The sequence below is a fragment of the Malaclemys terrapin genome, chromosome 1 (genome assembly GCF_027887155.1).
Source record: "Malaclemys terrapin pileata isolate rMalTer1 chromosome 1, rMalTer1.hap1, whole genome shotgun sequence".
Classification (NCBI taxonomy): Eukaryota; Metazoa; Chordata; order Testudines; family Emydidae; genus Malaclemys; species Malaclemys terrapin.
The window spans coordinates 11,669,479-11,683,281 of record NC_071505.1 but is presented as its reverse complement, the minus strand read 5'-3'; the positions used below and the strand labels follow the sequence as shown (position 1 = coordinate 11,683,281).

Sequence of the window (13,803 nt, the reverse complement as noted above, 5' to 3'; positions counted from 1 at the left end):
GGCTGTAGTTTGCCCACCTCTGCTCTAGACAGTATTTTAAAGTTATTAAAAAACCACCACTGAGATAATACATCTGCCACTCAGAACTGTTTTTGTTTTTGAATATAAGATCCAAGGGACAGGATTGGTTATGCACCTTATTGGAAAAGGAACAAACTCTCAACTTAGTAGTATAATATGATGCAAAGTGAATTGCATGTTTCCTTATGGCACTAGGCTACTGAACAGATGAATTTCACGGGCTTGACACTTTCTTTTGAAACATGAGGCACTGGATATTCTCTGAGAATGCCAGAGGCCTTGTCTACACTACAGGGGAAATTCAATCTAAGCTACGCAAATTGAGTTATGTGAATAGTGTAACTCAAATCGACATAGCTTAGATCTACTTACTGCAGGGGCCACACTACAAGATGTCGACGGGAGAGTGATCTGCAGTCGATTGAGTGGGTCTTGACTAGACCTGCTAAATCAACCACTGATGCATCAATCGCCGCTCATGGATCCCCTGGTAAGTGTAGACAAGCCCTGAATAACATTTCCTGTGCTTTTCTAAGGAAAACCCACATGCACACTATGTACACCATAAACAGATTAAAAGCAGTAAACAGCTGGTTTCAAAAAGTAATTGGTTCTCTTTGATTTAGATATTCACACACGAAAAAACAAGAACATTTGTTTCATGTAGGTGGTTTATTGTAAGATAATTTACAAATATTTTCAGGTTTTCCCCATTAATTCTTCACAGAATGATGGACCAACAGTTTTATCAATATGGATATAAGCAGGTTAAACCAACTCTCTAGAATAGCTCCTCGTTTCTTTACCTATAAAAATACAAGAAAAAAGTTTACACACATATCAAGAGTATCTTTAAGTGTACATATTACATTATCTCCACTGTCTTTTCATGCTGCCCCACAAGCTTTTAACAGTTTTCTCACTTCAAATGCCCTCTCTGTCCTCCTAATTCTTCTTTAAACCCACTTCTTTCATAATCCTTTTAATATCAATTTCTGCATTCCTACTACTGTAAATTCTTCAGGGAGTAGGACAGTGTCTTGTCTGTGTATTTGTAAAATGTTGTGTATGCTTATGGTGCTGTAACATTTAAAATGAATGATTATTTAAGGGAGTTCAGTGGCTCAAGGATATTGAATTAAACTATAAATAGGGTCTGAGTATTTGTGGACTTGTATACATTGTGTGAAGTATGGATCACTTTCAATTCATTCCTTTCCCCCCACACATTATGTGCATTAAAGCTCTCTAGAACCATAAGGCACAATATTATAAGTCTGTTATAGATCATAGAATATCAGGGTTGGAAGGGACCTCAGGAGGTCATCTAATCCAACCCCCTGCTCAAAGCAGGACCAATCCCCAGACAGATTTTTGCCCCAGATCCCTAAATGGCCCCCTCAAGGATTGAACTCACAACCCTGGGTTTAGCAGGCCAATGCTCAAACAACTGAGCTATCCCTCTCCCCATATGTGGCAGCATAGAGCAATACTGATGTTTAAAAACAATTTTCTATGGTACCACTGTTGACAAGATGCTATCTACGCTCCGATTACAGATGGGCCCATGCCAGTCATTTCCCAAACGATTTCTCCAAAAGTTTAGGAGAAGAGGGCACTTAAAACTCAAATTTCTATGTTGCAATTCAGACATATTTCTCATTAACTGCTTCTGGGTCATCAGTGCCGAACCATTTTTTTTGGAAGAATCTAGTTTCTACTTCATCACTTTACCTCTTGACTTTGGCTGAAACTTGCTTTCCGATTATCCCCTGGTAATGTTGTTATGGGAAAAAACAGAACAAGCAGGTTAAGAAGCAACTCATGCAAACTAAGGCAAAGTTATTCTTGTGATTTAACCAAGGATGTGTCATTGAGCAGCCAAATTAAATACAAACTAAAGAGCTCATTAAAAACGCGCATACATGCAGTTGTGGCACAAGCTGGTTTCCGCCATTTCTGTACACACATTAGTTATGAATGCATTGATCTATCTCTTTAATTAGAACACAAGTCTGCATCTAATCAGCAGATTAATTTAAATTAATTCTGTGCAAGTAAACCAATTATATGGGTTTAAGCACAACCACCTCTTATCGCCCATAGCGCACAGTGTTCTGCAGTTCCTAGCAGAGTGGCAAAGTTTGGTATTTGTCAGCGAAACACACAAGAGCTAAACTGGTTTTATTTCATTAAAAATGCGCATTTACAGTCAACAAGCTAAAGTTCCATCCAACAGAAGTTATCCCTCACTTTCTAATCCACACAGCAGGCTGATCTATACAGAAGAAAGGCCAATCTGCTATGTAGGTTCCCCAAAACAAGAATCTACACTACACCAGAGAGAGTTTTGGGGCTGTTTGAGCAAAGGGTGGATGGGTGGGGCCTTTTTTCATAGTATGGGGAAGTCATGGGTGTCCACTCAAAGATGGGGAGAGGCAGGGAAAAGAGCCACTTTCCATAAACACGATGCAGCTTCATGGCTACAGAATCTTCTATACCAGCTAGCAGCTGCCGAGGCAAAGTTTGAGCTGAATGCAGGCTTTAAGCATCATACCAGTCATTGGAATTTGTTAAAGCAGAATAAAGAACTCTTCAAGTATCAATGCATCATTTTTTCCTTTAGGTTTAGAACAGCTGTTCCTCCACCCTACCTATTTAATACAATGTAAACAGCAGGACATTTGAACATTAAAACAATCTTAAGTGAAAAGCCTTGTTGCATATTTACACAGATACTTACAGAGCAGCAGCGCCAGAAATGATCTCAATAAGCTCCTTGGTGATGACAGCTTGACGGGTACGGTTGAATGTCAAGGTCAATTTGTCAATAATCTCAGCTACAAATAAAAATTGAAATTTAGATGGTAGAATCTGGAAATGGAAAAAACACTTCCCTTTGATCTACTCAAGCAGAACACAGTACAACACTGTTAATTCACACCAACAACTGGGCGACCCATTGCAATTTACTAAATATTGTTAAACCACCAAGGAAAGGAAAAATAAAGGGGACTGCATGCCAAGATGTATTCTGGTACCTTATTTTGTCAGCTGAAGGTCAGCTTTAATTATAACACCTCAAACTAGTGAATGCAATGTGGTGTCATTTGTTAAAGCAATCTAATATTTATAGTATGAGACATCACTATCGGCTATTCAGTCTCCCGTGCTGTGCTGCAATGCGCTCCCCCATGGGTAGCTATACTGAAAAGGAAAAGCTGCAGTTGTATAAGAAAGTTACCACTGTTCTGACCAGCAGAAATGTCTAATTGGGAATCTTCCTGGTCTCCATTAATTCCTTCTTGGAGCTGGAGATGGACTTCCCTCATGTGTTGAGGGAAGGAGGCCAGCAAGGAAACGTACCCAAACTCCTTCTGTTCCTCTCTCCCTCACATAATAGGGGCTTTCTGAATTCACTGTGCTATTCTCTGCACAATGTGACTGCATATTTAAAAACATCCTTACCTCTGCATACTAAAACTGAAAGCAATTTGCTTTCCCTCATTAGTGGTGATTGCTCACTTTTTGCTTTGCACTCAGCTTAGACAATAAAAACGGACGCATGGGTCTCATTTATGATTGATGCACCAGCATAATGATGAAATGTTTGGGTTGCAAACACTGAAAGGGAGATGTTTAAATCCCAACAGTAATTTTTCCCTTGGAATTAAACAAAAAGAAAAAAAGCAAGCATAGAAATTCTTGATCTTAATGGTTTTGCACAGTCTTTGTTTTACACACACACACTTACATTTTGGGTCTAAATTAGAGCTGATCAAATAGTGTAATATTTTAGTTAGCATTTTGGGTTTTTTTTAAATTAAGTCATCCAAAAAGTACCTATGGCTGCAAGTTCCACCCCGTTTGCCACACTGCTGTACCTTCTTCCAAAAACTTAGTGGTTGTGGCCAGAGTAGGGGGAAAAAAAATTGATTCAACTTCTAAACTCTATTGCTTGTCCACCAACTTGCTGTGTGACCCTGGGTAAGGTATTTAAAAATTTGCTTCAGTTTCCCCATCTATAAAATTGAAGCCACAGTAATTGCAATGGGTTTGAGAGGCTTAATTAAAAGTATACGGAGCTTTTTGAAATCTCAAATCAACAGACGCTGAAAAAGCGTAAAGTATTCGTGGCAGTCATAGGGCCAGCCCAGTACTTTACGCTGTTACACGGGAATCCTGCATTCCACTTCTCGCCATAGCCTCTTGCTTTCATAGCAAGAGAACTGGGTACCAAGAATATAATGTCACTGAACAGCAGCCCCTTTTTCTTAGGTACTGAGTAAGGCTGATGTATCTGGAAGGGCTGTATTGGCTGAAGAGATAGCAACTAGGATTGTGGGACATGAAGAGTACGGGGATGGCTAGAATAGCAAACACTGAAAACACCCCCAAGAGTATTCTTACAAGCATTTTTGCTAGCGTTGTCCATAGCAGTCATTCTGGCACTCTGCTCGCTGGTGGTAGATTCCTTCAGAGAGTAGAAGAGGATGTTTGCTAATGTAAACTCCTGGTAGTTTCGCAGCACGTCAGCATCAATATCATCATAGATACTAATGCTTTCTGTAAGAATAGGTAAGAGTGGAGATTAAAAAAACCCCAAAACTAGTCACATCCTACTGAAGATACTGTGGCATTAAAAACTTACTGATGTGTTTTTGCTTCCTAGCACCCAACCTCGTTCACACTGAAATCAAATTTTATTTTAATTTCAACAACTTCTTGTTTGAAATAAAATAAGCAAAATCAAGTCCCTGTCAACAGAGGCCAAATCCCAAACCATGCTAATGTGGTAGTAAAAAAACCCCAAAACAACTTAACTTAAAAATCCCACCCTCACAAATGACATTCTTGGATTGCCAGACATTTAAGTACATAACCCCATTTTGCTTACCTTTGCCTGGTAGTGTTATGACAACTAACTGACAGACCATGAAAGATATGGTCTTTCAAGAGTTTGATTCATTGAATTGGACTGCATAGTTAATTTTAATACTTACCAGCACCAGCAACTGTATCAAGAGAGTAGAAAGGTTTTTCATCTGTCTTGTAGGAGATGACAGACCTACATGAGACAAATGATTTTTAAAGATCTTTATTACTGTAAAAAAAGTCTCTACTGTAATTCTGATCTAAGAATTGATGAAAAACACTTTTGTTTTCCAAAACCTAAGATTAGCATTCCGTGGTGCTGTTGTGAACACTGACACCTCAAACAACCAAGAACAGAAAACTTCTTATACTACTTTTGTTGTAACACCATCAACTATAACAGGAATAAAGAACAGAACCCAGAACATAGCTCTTGGCAGATATGTGCTTTCCAATAATTGTTAAAGCACATCTAAGCTTACACATGTATTATGATTATTTGAAATCTTGACCTTCTTAAACAAAAAAATAAGCATGTCAGATCACGATGAGTTTTCAGATGTCATAACTGGACTAACATACCACTTCCATATATTGTACGAGTCTACATAAAACCTTCCATCCCACTTCTTTCTGTGCACTCTTAAAACAAAAGAAAGACCAGTCTCAGTTTATCTTGCCTGAATCGATTGTAGATGACAGATCCTTCATCGAATTCATATCCAGAGTTTAGCAGCTCTAAGGCAATCACTGAAGCATCTCCAAAGCTGGGGGGTTTTCTTCCCACTTCTTTGAATGTCACCAGGAAATGTTTATTGTGTGTCCTAAAATAAAACCAAGCCTGTGTAAAACCCTAGCCAATGTGCTATTGTAGAACCCAACTATAGACCTTGATTTAGGTAAACACTTAAGCCCATGTTTCGCTTTAAGCACACAAATAGACCCACTGACTTTAAATGGGACTACTGGTGTGCTTATAGTTAAGCATATGAATCAGTGCTTTTCTGGATTGGGGCCTAGGTGAAAGGAATTTTAGTTATTTAAAATTTGGCTCGCTGGAATTGCTTCCTGAGATGTACCTCTAACATTTAGAATAGTGAGAGTCTAGTCAGCAATCACATTCTCATTCCAACATAGTTCAATACAGTGCAACAATTAACACAGAACACAATTCAGCAAAAAGAACTTTAGCATAATTGCAGGAATTCATTTTACAGAAATTTGATTTTTTTTCCACAGCCATTTTAAAATAAATTAGCCTACGCATTCCAAGCTGTTTATTAAAGGATAGCCCTGAAGTTTTTACTATAGAAAATTTAAAGCAGTGCTCACCAACCCATCGATCGTGATTGGCTGGTTGATTCTGGAGACTCTCCCAGTCATTGCGATCTCCAGCCGCGGCAACATAACGGGGCTGCCTGCCGTGGCCCCATGCCGCTCCCAGAAGCGGCCAGCACAGGGGGAGGGGTCTCCGCACACTGGCCGCTCCCAGAAGCGGCCAGCACACGGGGGAGGGGTCTCCGCGCACTGCTCCTGCCTGCAAGCACCGCCCCCGCAGCTCCATTGGCCAGGAATGGGGAGCTGTGGCCAATGGGAGGTGCAGGGGCGGTGCCTGCAGAGAGGGGGAGCACACAGTCTATGTTCCCCCCAGGAAATGCAGGGGTACGATGGCCCCTTCCGGGAGTGGCATGGCCACGTGGTGCACTGCTGGCTGGCAAGGTGGCCCGGCTTGTGATGGGGAGGAGGTGCTGATGTGCCTGAGTGGGGCTGAGGCAGGGAGTGGGCCTGCCTTAGCCCCACTACGCCGCCAACCGGAAGCCCCCCGAGGTAAGTGCTCCCCAGCGGGAGCCCACACCCCAACCCCCTCTTGGAGCCAGCACCCCATGCCCCCCCGCCCTAGCCCTGAGCCCTCTCCCAGAGCCAGCAGCCCACAACCCCATGCACCCCAACACTCTGCTCCAGCCCGGAGCCCCCTACTGCACCTATACTCCCTCCCAGAGCTTGCACCCCTAACCCCCTCCTGCACACCAATCCCCTGCCCCAGGCTCAGCCCGGAGCTCTCTCCCACACTGTGAATCCCTCAGCCCCATCCCAGGGCCTGCACCCGCATCCAAACCCCAACCGCCTCCCCCAGCCCAGTGAAAGTGAGTGAGGGTGGGGGAGAGCGAGTGACCCGGGGGGCGGGGGGAGCGAGAGGGGGGAGGTGGAGTGAGTGGGGCGGGGCAGGGCAGATCCTGGGTTGCCCTTAAATTCAAAAAGTGATCTTAGGTGTAAAAAAGTTGGAGACCACTGATTTAAAGCATTACTACTCAAAGATTACCTTTGAAGCAGGCCTCTTAACTTGTCACCCACTCCAACCACCATGACCTCTTTCCCTGCATCTGAGAGGGTGCTAATTTCAGTTTTCATGGCTTTAGCAACAGAGGTATGGATAGCACCACAGAGACCACGATCAGAGGACACACCAATAATGAGGTGTTTCTTCTTGTCTTCGGGGACCTTAATTTCTGCTTTCTCATAGAGAGCTGGGGGGGGGGGGGGGGGAGAAAATGAGAGAGAGAGAGAGTAGGAAAAGTTGCATTCAAGCATTCATCCTTAGCAATGTCTCTTAAGAGACATCTTGACACGGACTAAACATATTAGCACCTATTCTGACTAGAACCATTTCTAAAGGGATGCCATTCACACTTTTGTCTTTATAGGTCTGCCTATTGATGATATAATTAACCCTTAAGGTTATTATAACGGACACAGAAAGATACTTTTTAAATAATGGTTTACTTCTGTGCATTTGGCCGCACGCTGTGTCTAGTCAGTTTCACTGTTGTGTTGATGCATTAGTCTTGTACATCATTCCAAAGGTGGCTCCGGTGCATGCCCTTTCCCACGCTTGGCAATAGCGTGTTTACCAGTAACAGCAAAGTTTAAACTGAAGATGTACCAAACAGGCACATGAGTGCAGAAAGAGGACAAGAAAAGAGAGGAGGGGGGCCCCAAATTATTAGGTGTTGCTGTTTCCGAGCTAACCCCAAAACATTATAACCATTATAAACATAGACGGGGAGCAGAAATTCCCTTATGTTTTCTAAAAAGCTTTTACAAGCTTAGGACATAATATTTAAGGGAAGCGAACAGAAAATGAATTTAAAAATATTTAAAGTTCACATAGTCTCTAAGATATGGATTCTCCTTCTGAAAGTCTTCCCCAGAAAGTTTGATAAGCATATACGGGATTTAGGAGCACAAGTCTTAAGAATTGAGGGGGAGAATTTCAATACGTCAGATACCACACAGACAATTTCTCTTACCCAAGGATCCTACTCCATACACTCTAGCTGGTTTCAGTTCCCTCTCAGCTCTGGCATACTTCGCTGCAGCAACCATCTTCATGGACTTTGTAATTTTCTGGATGTTCTTGATGGACTTTAAACGCCTGGTAACTACAAGCATTTGAGGGTTAAAATTGGGCTAAAGTTTCTAGCAGTCACAAATTAATCAGCTTCTATAAGATAGAGAGAGAGAGAGAGAGAGAGAGAGAGAGAGAGGACAATATAAAAAAATTCAAGTGAGATTACAGATTACATTTACAGTTCTGTTTAAACTAGCAAAATAATAAAAGCAGTAATTTAGACAGAATGTGAGCTCCACTTTTTCCTATAAATGGAATAGACGGTCAGTTTTCAGAATGGAGAGAGATAAATAGCAGTGTCCCTCAAGGATCTGTACCAGGTCCAATGATGTTCAACATATTCATAAATAATCTGGAAAAAGGGGTAAACAGTGAGGAGGCAAAGTTTGTAGATGCAAAATTACTCAAGATAGTTAAGTCCAAAGAAGATCATGAAGAGTTACAAAGGGATCTCTCAAAACTAGGTGACTGGGCAACAAAATGGCAGATGAAATTCAATGTTGATAAATGCAAAGTAATTGGGGAAAACATAATCCCAACACACCTAAAAACTAACACCTTCTGTTAGTCTTAAAGGTGCCACAGGACCCTCTGTTGCTTTTTACAGATTCAGACTAACACGGCTACCCCTTTGATACTAAAAACAATGGCATCTAAATTAGCTGTTACCACTCAAGAAAGAGATGTTGGAGTCATTGTGGATAGTTCTCTGAAAACATCCGCTCAATCTGCAGCAGCAGCCAAAAAAGCGAACAGAATGTTAGGAACCATTAGGAGAAGGGTAGATAATAAAACAGAAAATATCACAATGCCACTATATAAATCCATGGTACGCCCACACCTTGAATACTGCACGCAGCTCTGGCCACCCTATCTCAAAAAAAGATACATTAGAAATGGAAAGGGACAGAGAAGGGCAACAAAAATGATTAGGGGTATGGAACAGCTCCTATATGAGGAGAGATTAAAAAGACTGGGACTAGACAGCATGGAAAAGAGGAGTCTAAGGGGGGATATGATAGAGGTCTATAAAATCATCAATGGTGTGGAGAAAGTGAATAAGGAAGTGTTATTTACTTCTTCACACAACACAAGAACTACAGGTCACCCAATCAAATTAATAGGCAGCAGGTTTAAAACAAACAAAAGGAAGTACTTCTTCATACAACACACAGTCAACCAATGGAACTCATTGCCAGAGGATATTGGGAATGCCAAAATTATAGCTGGAGTCAAAAAAGAACTACATAAAATTCATGGATGCTAGGTCCATAACGGCTATTAGCCAAGATGGTCAGGGATGCAACCTCATGCTCTGGGTCCTTAAGCCTCTGAGGGCCAGATGCTGGGACCGGATGACAGCAGATGGATCACTTGAAGATTGCCTTGTTCTTTTATCCCCTCTTAAGCATCTGGCACTGGCCACTGGGCTAGATGTACCATTGATCTCACCCAGTGTGGGCATTCTTATGTTCCTAAATAAACGTGTATAGAACTAATCCTGTAGTGCATTTACCTGGAGAACAGACTCTTTCTACAGAGGAGACATTTTTCATATCTCCAAAACCAGAGAATGATGCAGTCGGGGTTTAAGCTAAAGCTCTATTCATGTAGGGCTTACTTTTCCCCTTCTGTCTCTATCTTTTTCATGAATGCACCTCTCGAGTCATCATGCCTATTCCCTGTAGTAAATGCAGCTCAATATTTTAAAGACACGCAGTCACATTTGGTCCCAAGTTTAGATTTTGGCAAAGTAAGTACATTTTTATACAAGGCAAGACTTTTAGAAATGTTACTATGAATAAAAAAAAAAACTGAAAGAAATGGAAAAGGATTTCAAAAAGACAGACTAACTAAATTCCCCTGCAGTTTTTGTGCTAGAGATTGGAATTCTTTACTAATGCATGAAAACCTAAAAGAGTGATTTGATAAGATGAAAAAAAAGTAAAACTGACAGGTTTGTTTTTATTGTCCAAAGTGAGAGAAATACACAAAGTCTACAAAAAACAAACAGAAAAGTAAATTCAATTTTTAAAATTATTTGTTTTAATAAGCAAAAACGTCAGCAAAAATTTTTTTGAAGTTATGCTTTTAACTTAACAGTGTCTTTAAAACAAATCAGTTTCCTTAAAAAACATTTACCTTTTATTGAATGATGTCTTTTTTGAAGGAACACTGATTAATTATGGGTAAATTCATGCTTATGAAAACAAGAAGCTGACAGCATTGACTAGAAATGGTCACAGGGTAAGCAGCTTCTCTTTACAATTTAATCGGTGGCTGCCGGCTTATTCTCCCAAACACAGATCAGCCAGCAAGTGATTTTGTGATTACAAGTTACAAGGAGTGCTGACCCTCCAGAATCAGGTCGTGGCTGAAACCAGTTTACCCTTGTTTATCAAGTCTACATTTAAACCTTACTTATTTGGAGGAGTATGAGTTTATTAGTGCATTGTACCACCTAGTCCCAATATTATTATGACACTAATTTTGCCATTTTCAAAAAGAAGTTTAGCAACTTAATGACCAAAATGAGTAACTACAATATTAAGGTTTGGAAAATAGAATAAAGTTAAAGGCAGGCACAGCAGCCTTCTCAAAAAAGTCCTTGTTTTTTGTGAACATGCATATGAAAAATAACTTATTTCTTGTATTTAGTTTTAAACTACTCATGCACTTACCTTTTTTAATTTCAGTTACATTCCCTTATTCTGGTCTACCCACACCAGTAACGGAGCTTTTCTGTTTAAGAACCTTCTGCAAACACAGGACTGTGAAGACCCTCTTATGACGGTGATAAATTGTCTAAAATGACAAAGTCTCCCATCTGGCAGAGCTGGTCTTCTGACCAACACAACTTCAAAGCCTCCAAGTCCACATTTTTTAATTTAAAAACAGAGACATTTTCCCTCATAATCAATTTACTGAACCGAGACCGTTACAGTTTGAGTTAATATTGCATTTTAAGAATGCTCCTCTGCAACAGAAAGGCAGAAAGGGATCTATGGGTTATAGTGGACCACAAGCTAAATATGAGTCAACAGCGTGATGCTGTTGCAAAAACAGCAAACGTGATTCTGGGATGCATTAACAGGTGTGTTGTGAGCAAGACACGAGAAGTCATTCTTCCGTTCTACTCTGCACTAGTTAGGCCTCAACTGGAGTATTATATGTCCAGTTCTGGGCACCGCATTTCAAGAAAGATGTGGAGAAATTGGAGCAGATCCAGAGAAGAGCAACAAGAATGATTAAAGGTCTTGAGAACATGACCTATGAAGGAAGGCTGAAAGAATTGGGTTTGTTTAGTTTGGAAAAGAGAAGACTGAGAGGGGACATGATAGCAGTTTTCAGGTATCTAAAAGGGTGGAGGAGGGAGAAAACTTGTTCATCTTAGCCTCTAAGGATAGAACAAGAAGCAATGGGCTTACACTGCAGCAAGGGAGGTTTAGGTTGGACATTAGGAAAAAGTTCCTAATTGTCAGGGTGGTTAAACACTGGAATAGACTGCCTAGGGAGGTTGTGGAATCTCCATCTCTGGAGATATTTAAGAGTAGGTTAGATAAATGTCTATCAGAGATGGTCTAGACAGTATTTGGTCCTGCCATGCGGGCAGGGGACTGGACTCGATGACCTCTCGAGGTCCCTTCCAGTCCTAGGGTCTATGAATCTATGAACACATCTCATTCCTCCCATCTCCTACCATATTATAAACAAATCAGAAGTACTTACTGTCCTTCAAAGTGGCCATATTCCTGACCTGGCCCCTGAAATTTAACAGAAACATTGTGTGTTAAGTGCTACTCCAACTAGTCACCACAGTCTCCTATTTTCCAGAGATGAGAGAATTATATTTGCAAATGTAAAAGTGCATTGTTGCTTCTTAATGAAGCTACTACAGAAAACATACTTCATTCTGTGTTGATTCATATTCTGCACCTTATTAATATCTTCTCTTTTTCCTTTCTTCCAAGGCAGAGCATATCTTTGTTTGATACTTTATTGCTATGCAATGCTGATTAAATGTATCATACAGCATTGTACAGTACCCACTATCCTGAAGAAACTGTTATTGATGGTCAGCTATAAACAGGGGATAGCAGGGAGGAAATCTCAGAGAAGGGAGAAAACCGACATCCATAACTTCAAAAGATACAAGGTCATCTATTATAATTAATGAGTAAATGGATGATATCTCCCTTCAGTATTTGATAAGATCATTGTGATGTTCGCAGCCTCTGTCACCTACAAAGGCAGGTCAGCTTTTCTCTTTTTTGCCAGGCATTGTTCATCTACCCCTAAAATTTATAACCCCCGCTACTATAAACTCACTTCTTTCAGCTGGCCTCCCACCACTAACTGTCCACCTGCTCACATGCTTCACCTGATAAATTATATGAATTAAATTACAGGTCTAACATTATAATTTAAAAGAAAAAAATTTAAAATAAACTGTCAGACAAATTGGACTGGATTTTACATTCCCTCCTGCCACCTTCCTTCATCTGTATTTCATCTATCAAGCATGTATGATCTTTGGGGCAGTGAACCTGTCTTCCCTGGTAGGTTAAAGCAGCAGCAACGTCCAGAGAAGCGATCTTTCATTCTAGCTACATTACGATAAAATCCTCCTTATCTGAGCAGCCCCCCTCCCCAAGCTTTACAGAACAGCCCTGCGGAACTCACCCCCCTCACCCCCGCCCCTTAACCTTGCGCATCGCTCCTATCCCCATCAGTGGGGGTTGACCAGAGAGAAGGGCCTGGCCCGACAGCGGCTGAGTGCATCGCCCCGATGCTCCAGCTCCCCTGGAAGTGACTGCGCTGGGGGGGAAAGGAGCAAGGGCAGCTCCCAGGCGGCGGAGCAGGGCCACTCCCGGTGCAGCCCCCTGCCCTGTTCACTGACCAGACAAGAGCCAGGTACTGGGGTGTTCGGGTGCCCCCCCCACGCCCCCCCAGGGGCCAGCCCCGCCCCCTGCAGCACCCCCCCAGCCCCGCCCCCCCCAGGGGCCAGCCCCGCCCCCTGCAGCACCCCCCCCAGCCCTGCCCCCCCCCCTGCAGCACCCCCCCAGCCCTGCCCCCCCCAGGGGCCAGCCCCGCCCCCTGCAGCACCCCCCCAGCCCTGCCCCCCCCAGGGGCCAGCCCCGCCCCCTGCAGCACCCCCCCAGCCCTGCACAGATCCCTCCCCCTTATCCTCAGCCCCCCGCTACCCGCCCCCCCCATCCGGCCGCCCTCCGCTTGTCCCCAGGCCCGATGCTCCCTGGGCCGCCGCCGCCGCACCTCCCTCGCCGCATCCCAACCCCGCGGTCCCGCTCGCTCTCGGCACCCGTAGACGCGGCTCGCGCCCCGTTACCATTGCGGCTGGTAGACCAGGACCGCGGCTCCCCGGGAGAACATGGCGACGCCTCTCCCCGCTGCTGGCTGCTGCCGCCCGGCTGAAGGTCAGAGCCTCCGCACTGCGCACGCGCCGCGACCGACAGGGGCGGGGCGAAGGGCGTTCTCGT

General features: G+C 42.8%; 1 protein-coding gene across 3 annotated transcripts; it reads right to left on the bottom strand.

The window, feature by feature from the left end:
- Positions 1–674: 674 nt before the first annotated feature.
- On the bottom strand, positions 675–13,762 carry ATP5F1C (ATP synthase F1 subunit gamma). Of its 3 annotated transcripts, XM_054016235.1 has the most exons (10): positions 13,653–13,761; positions 12,035–12,069; positions 8,205–8,336; positions 7,217–7,421; positions 5,577–5,720; positions 5,025–5,089; positions 4,432–4,587; positions 2,765–2,861; positions 1,756–1,793; positions 675–827 (listed from the first exon to the last, which is right to left on the bottom strand). In XM_054016235.1, exons 1-9 carry the CDS (start codon positions 13,694–13,696, stop codon positions 1,787–1,789), a joined length of 885 nt encoding a protein of 294 aa, XP_053872210.1. In that variant the 5' UTR covers positions 13,697–13,761; the 3' UTR covers positions 675–827; positions 1,756–1,786. The 3 variants fall into 3 exon arrangements, with proteins under 3 accessions (XP_053872210.1, XP_053872219.1, XP_053872226.1); XM_054016244.1 differs by lacking the exon at positions 1,756–1,793; XM_054016251.1 differs by lacking the exons at positions 675–827; positions 1,756–1,793 and having other exon boundaries at positions 2,761–2,861; positions 13,653–13,762.
- Between the last annotated feature and the right edge of the window lie 41 nt (positions 13,763–13,803).

What these genes read in the sequence shown, in the direction of transcription:
- ATP5F1C (XM_054016235.1), bottom strand. Translation starts at nt 13,696, where the DNA reads ATGTTCTCCCGGGGAGCCGCGGTCCTGGTCTACCAGCCGCAATG. An exon ending in TATGGCCACTTTGAAGGACA is followed by an intron (nt 8,337 to 12,034) that starts GTAAGTACTTCT and finishes AAATGCTTGTAG; the next exon opens with TTACCAGGCGTTTAAAGTCC. An exon ending in GTATGGAGTAGGATCCTTGG is followed by an intron (nt 7,422 to 8,204) that starts GTAAGAGAAATT and finishes CCCCCCCCCCAG; the next exon opens with CTCTCTATGAGAAAGCAGAA.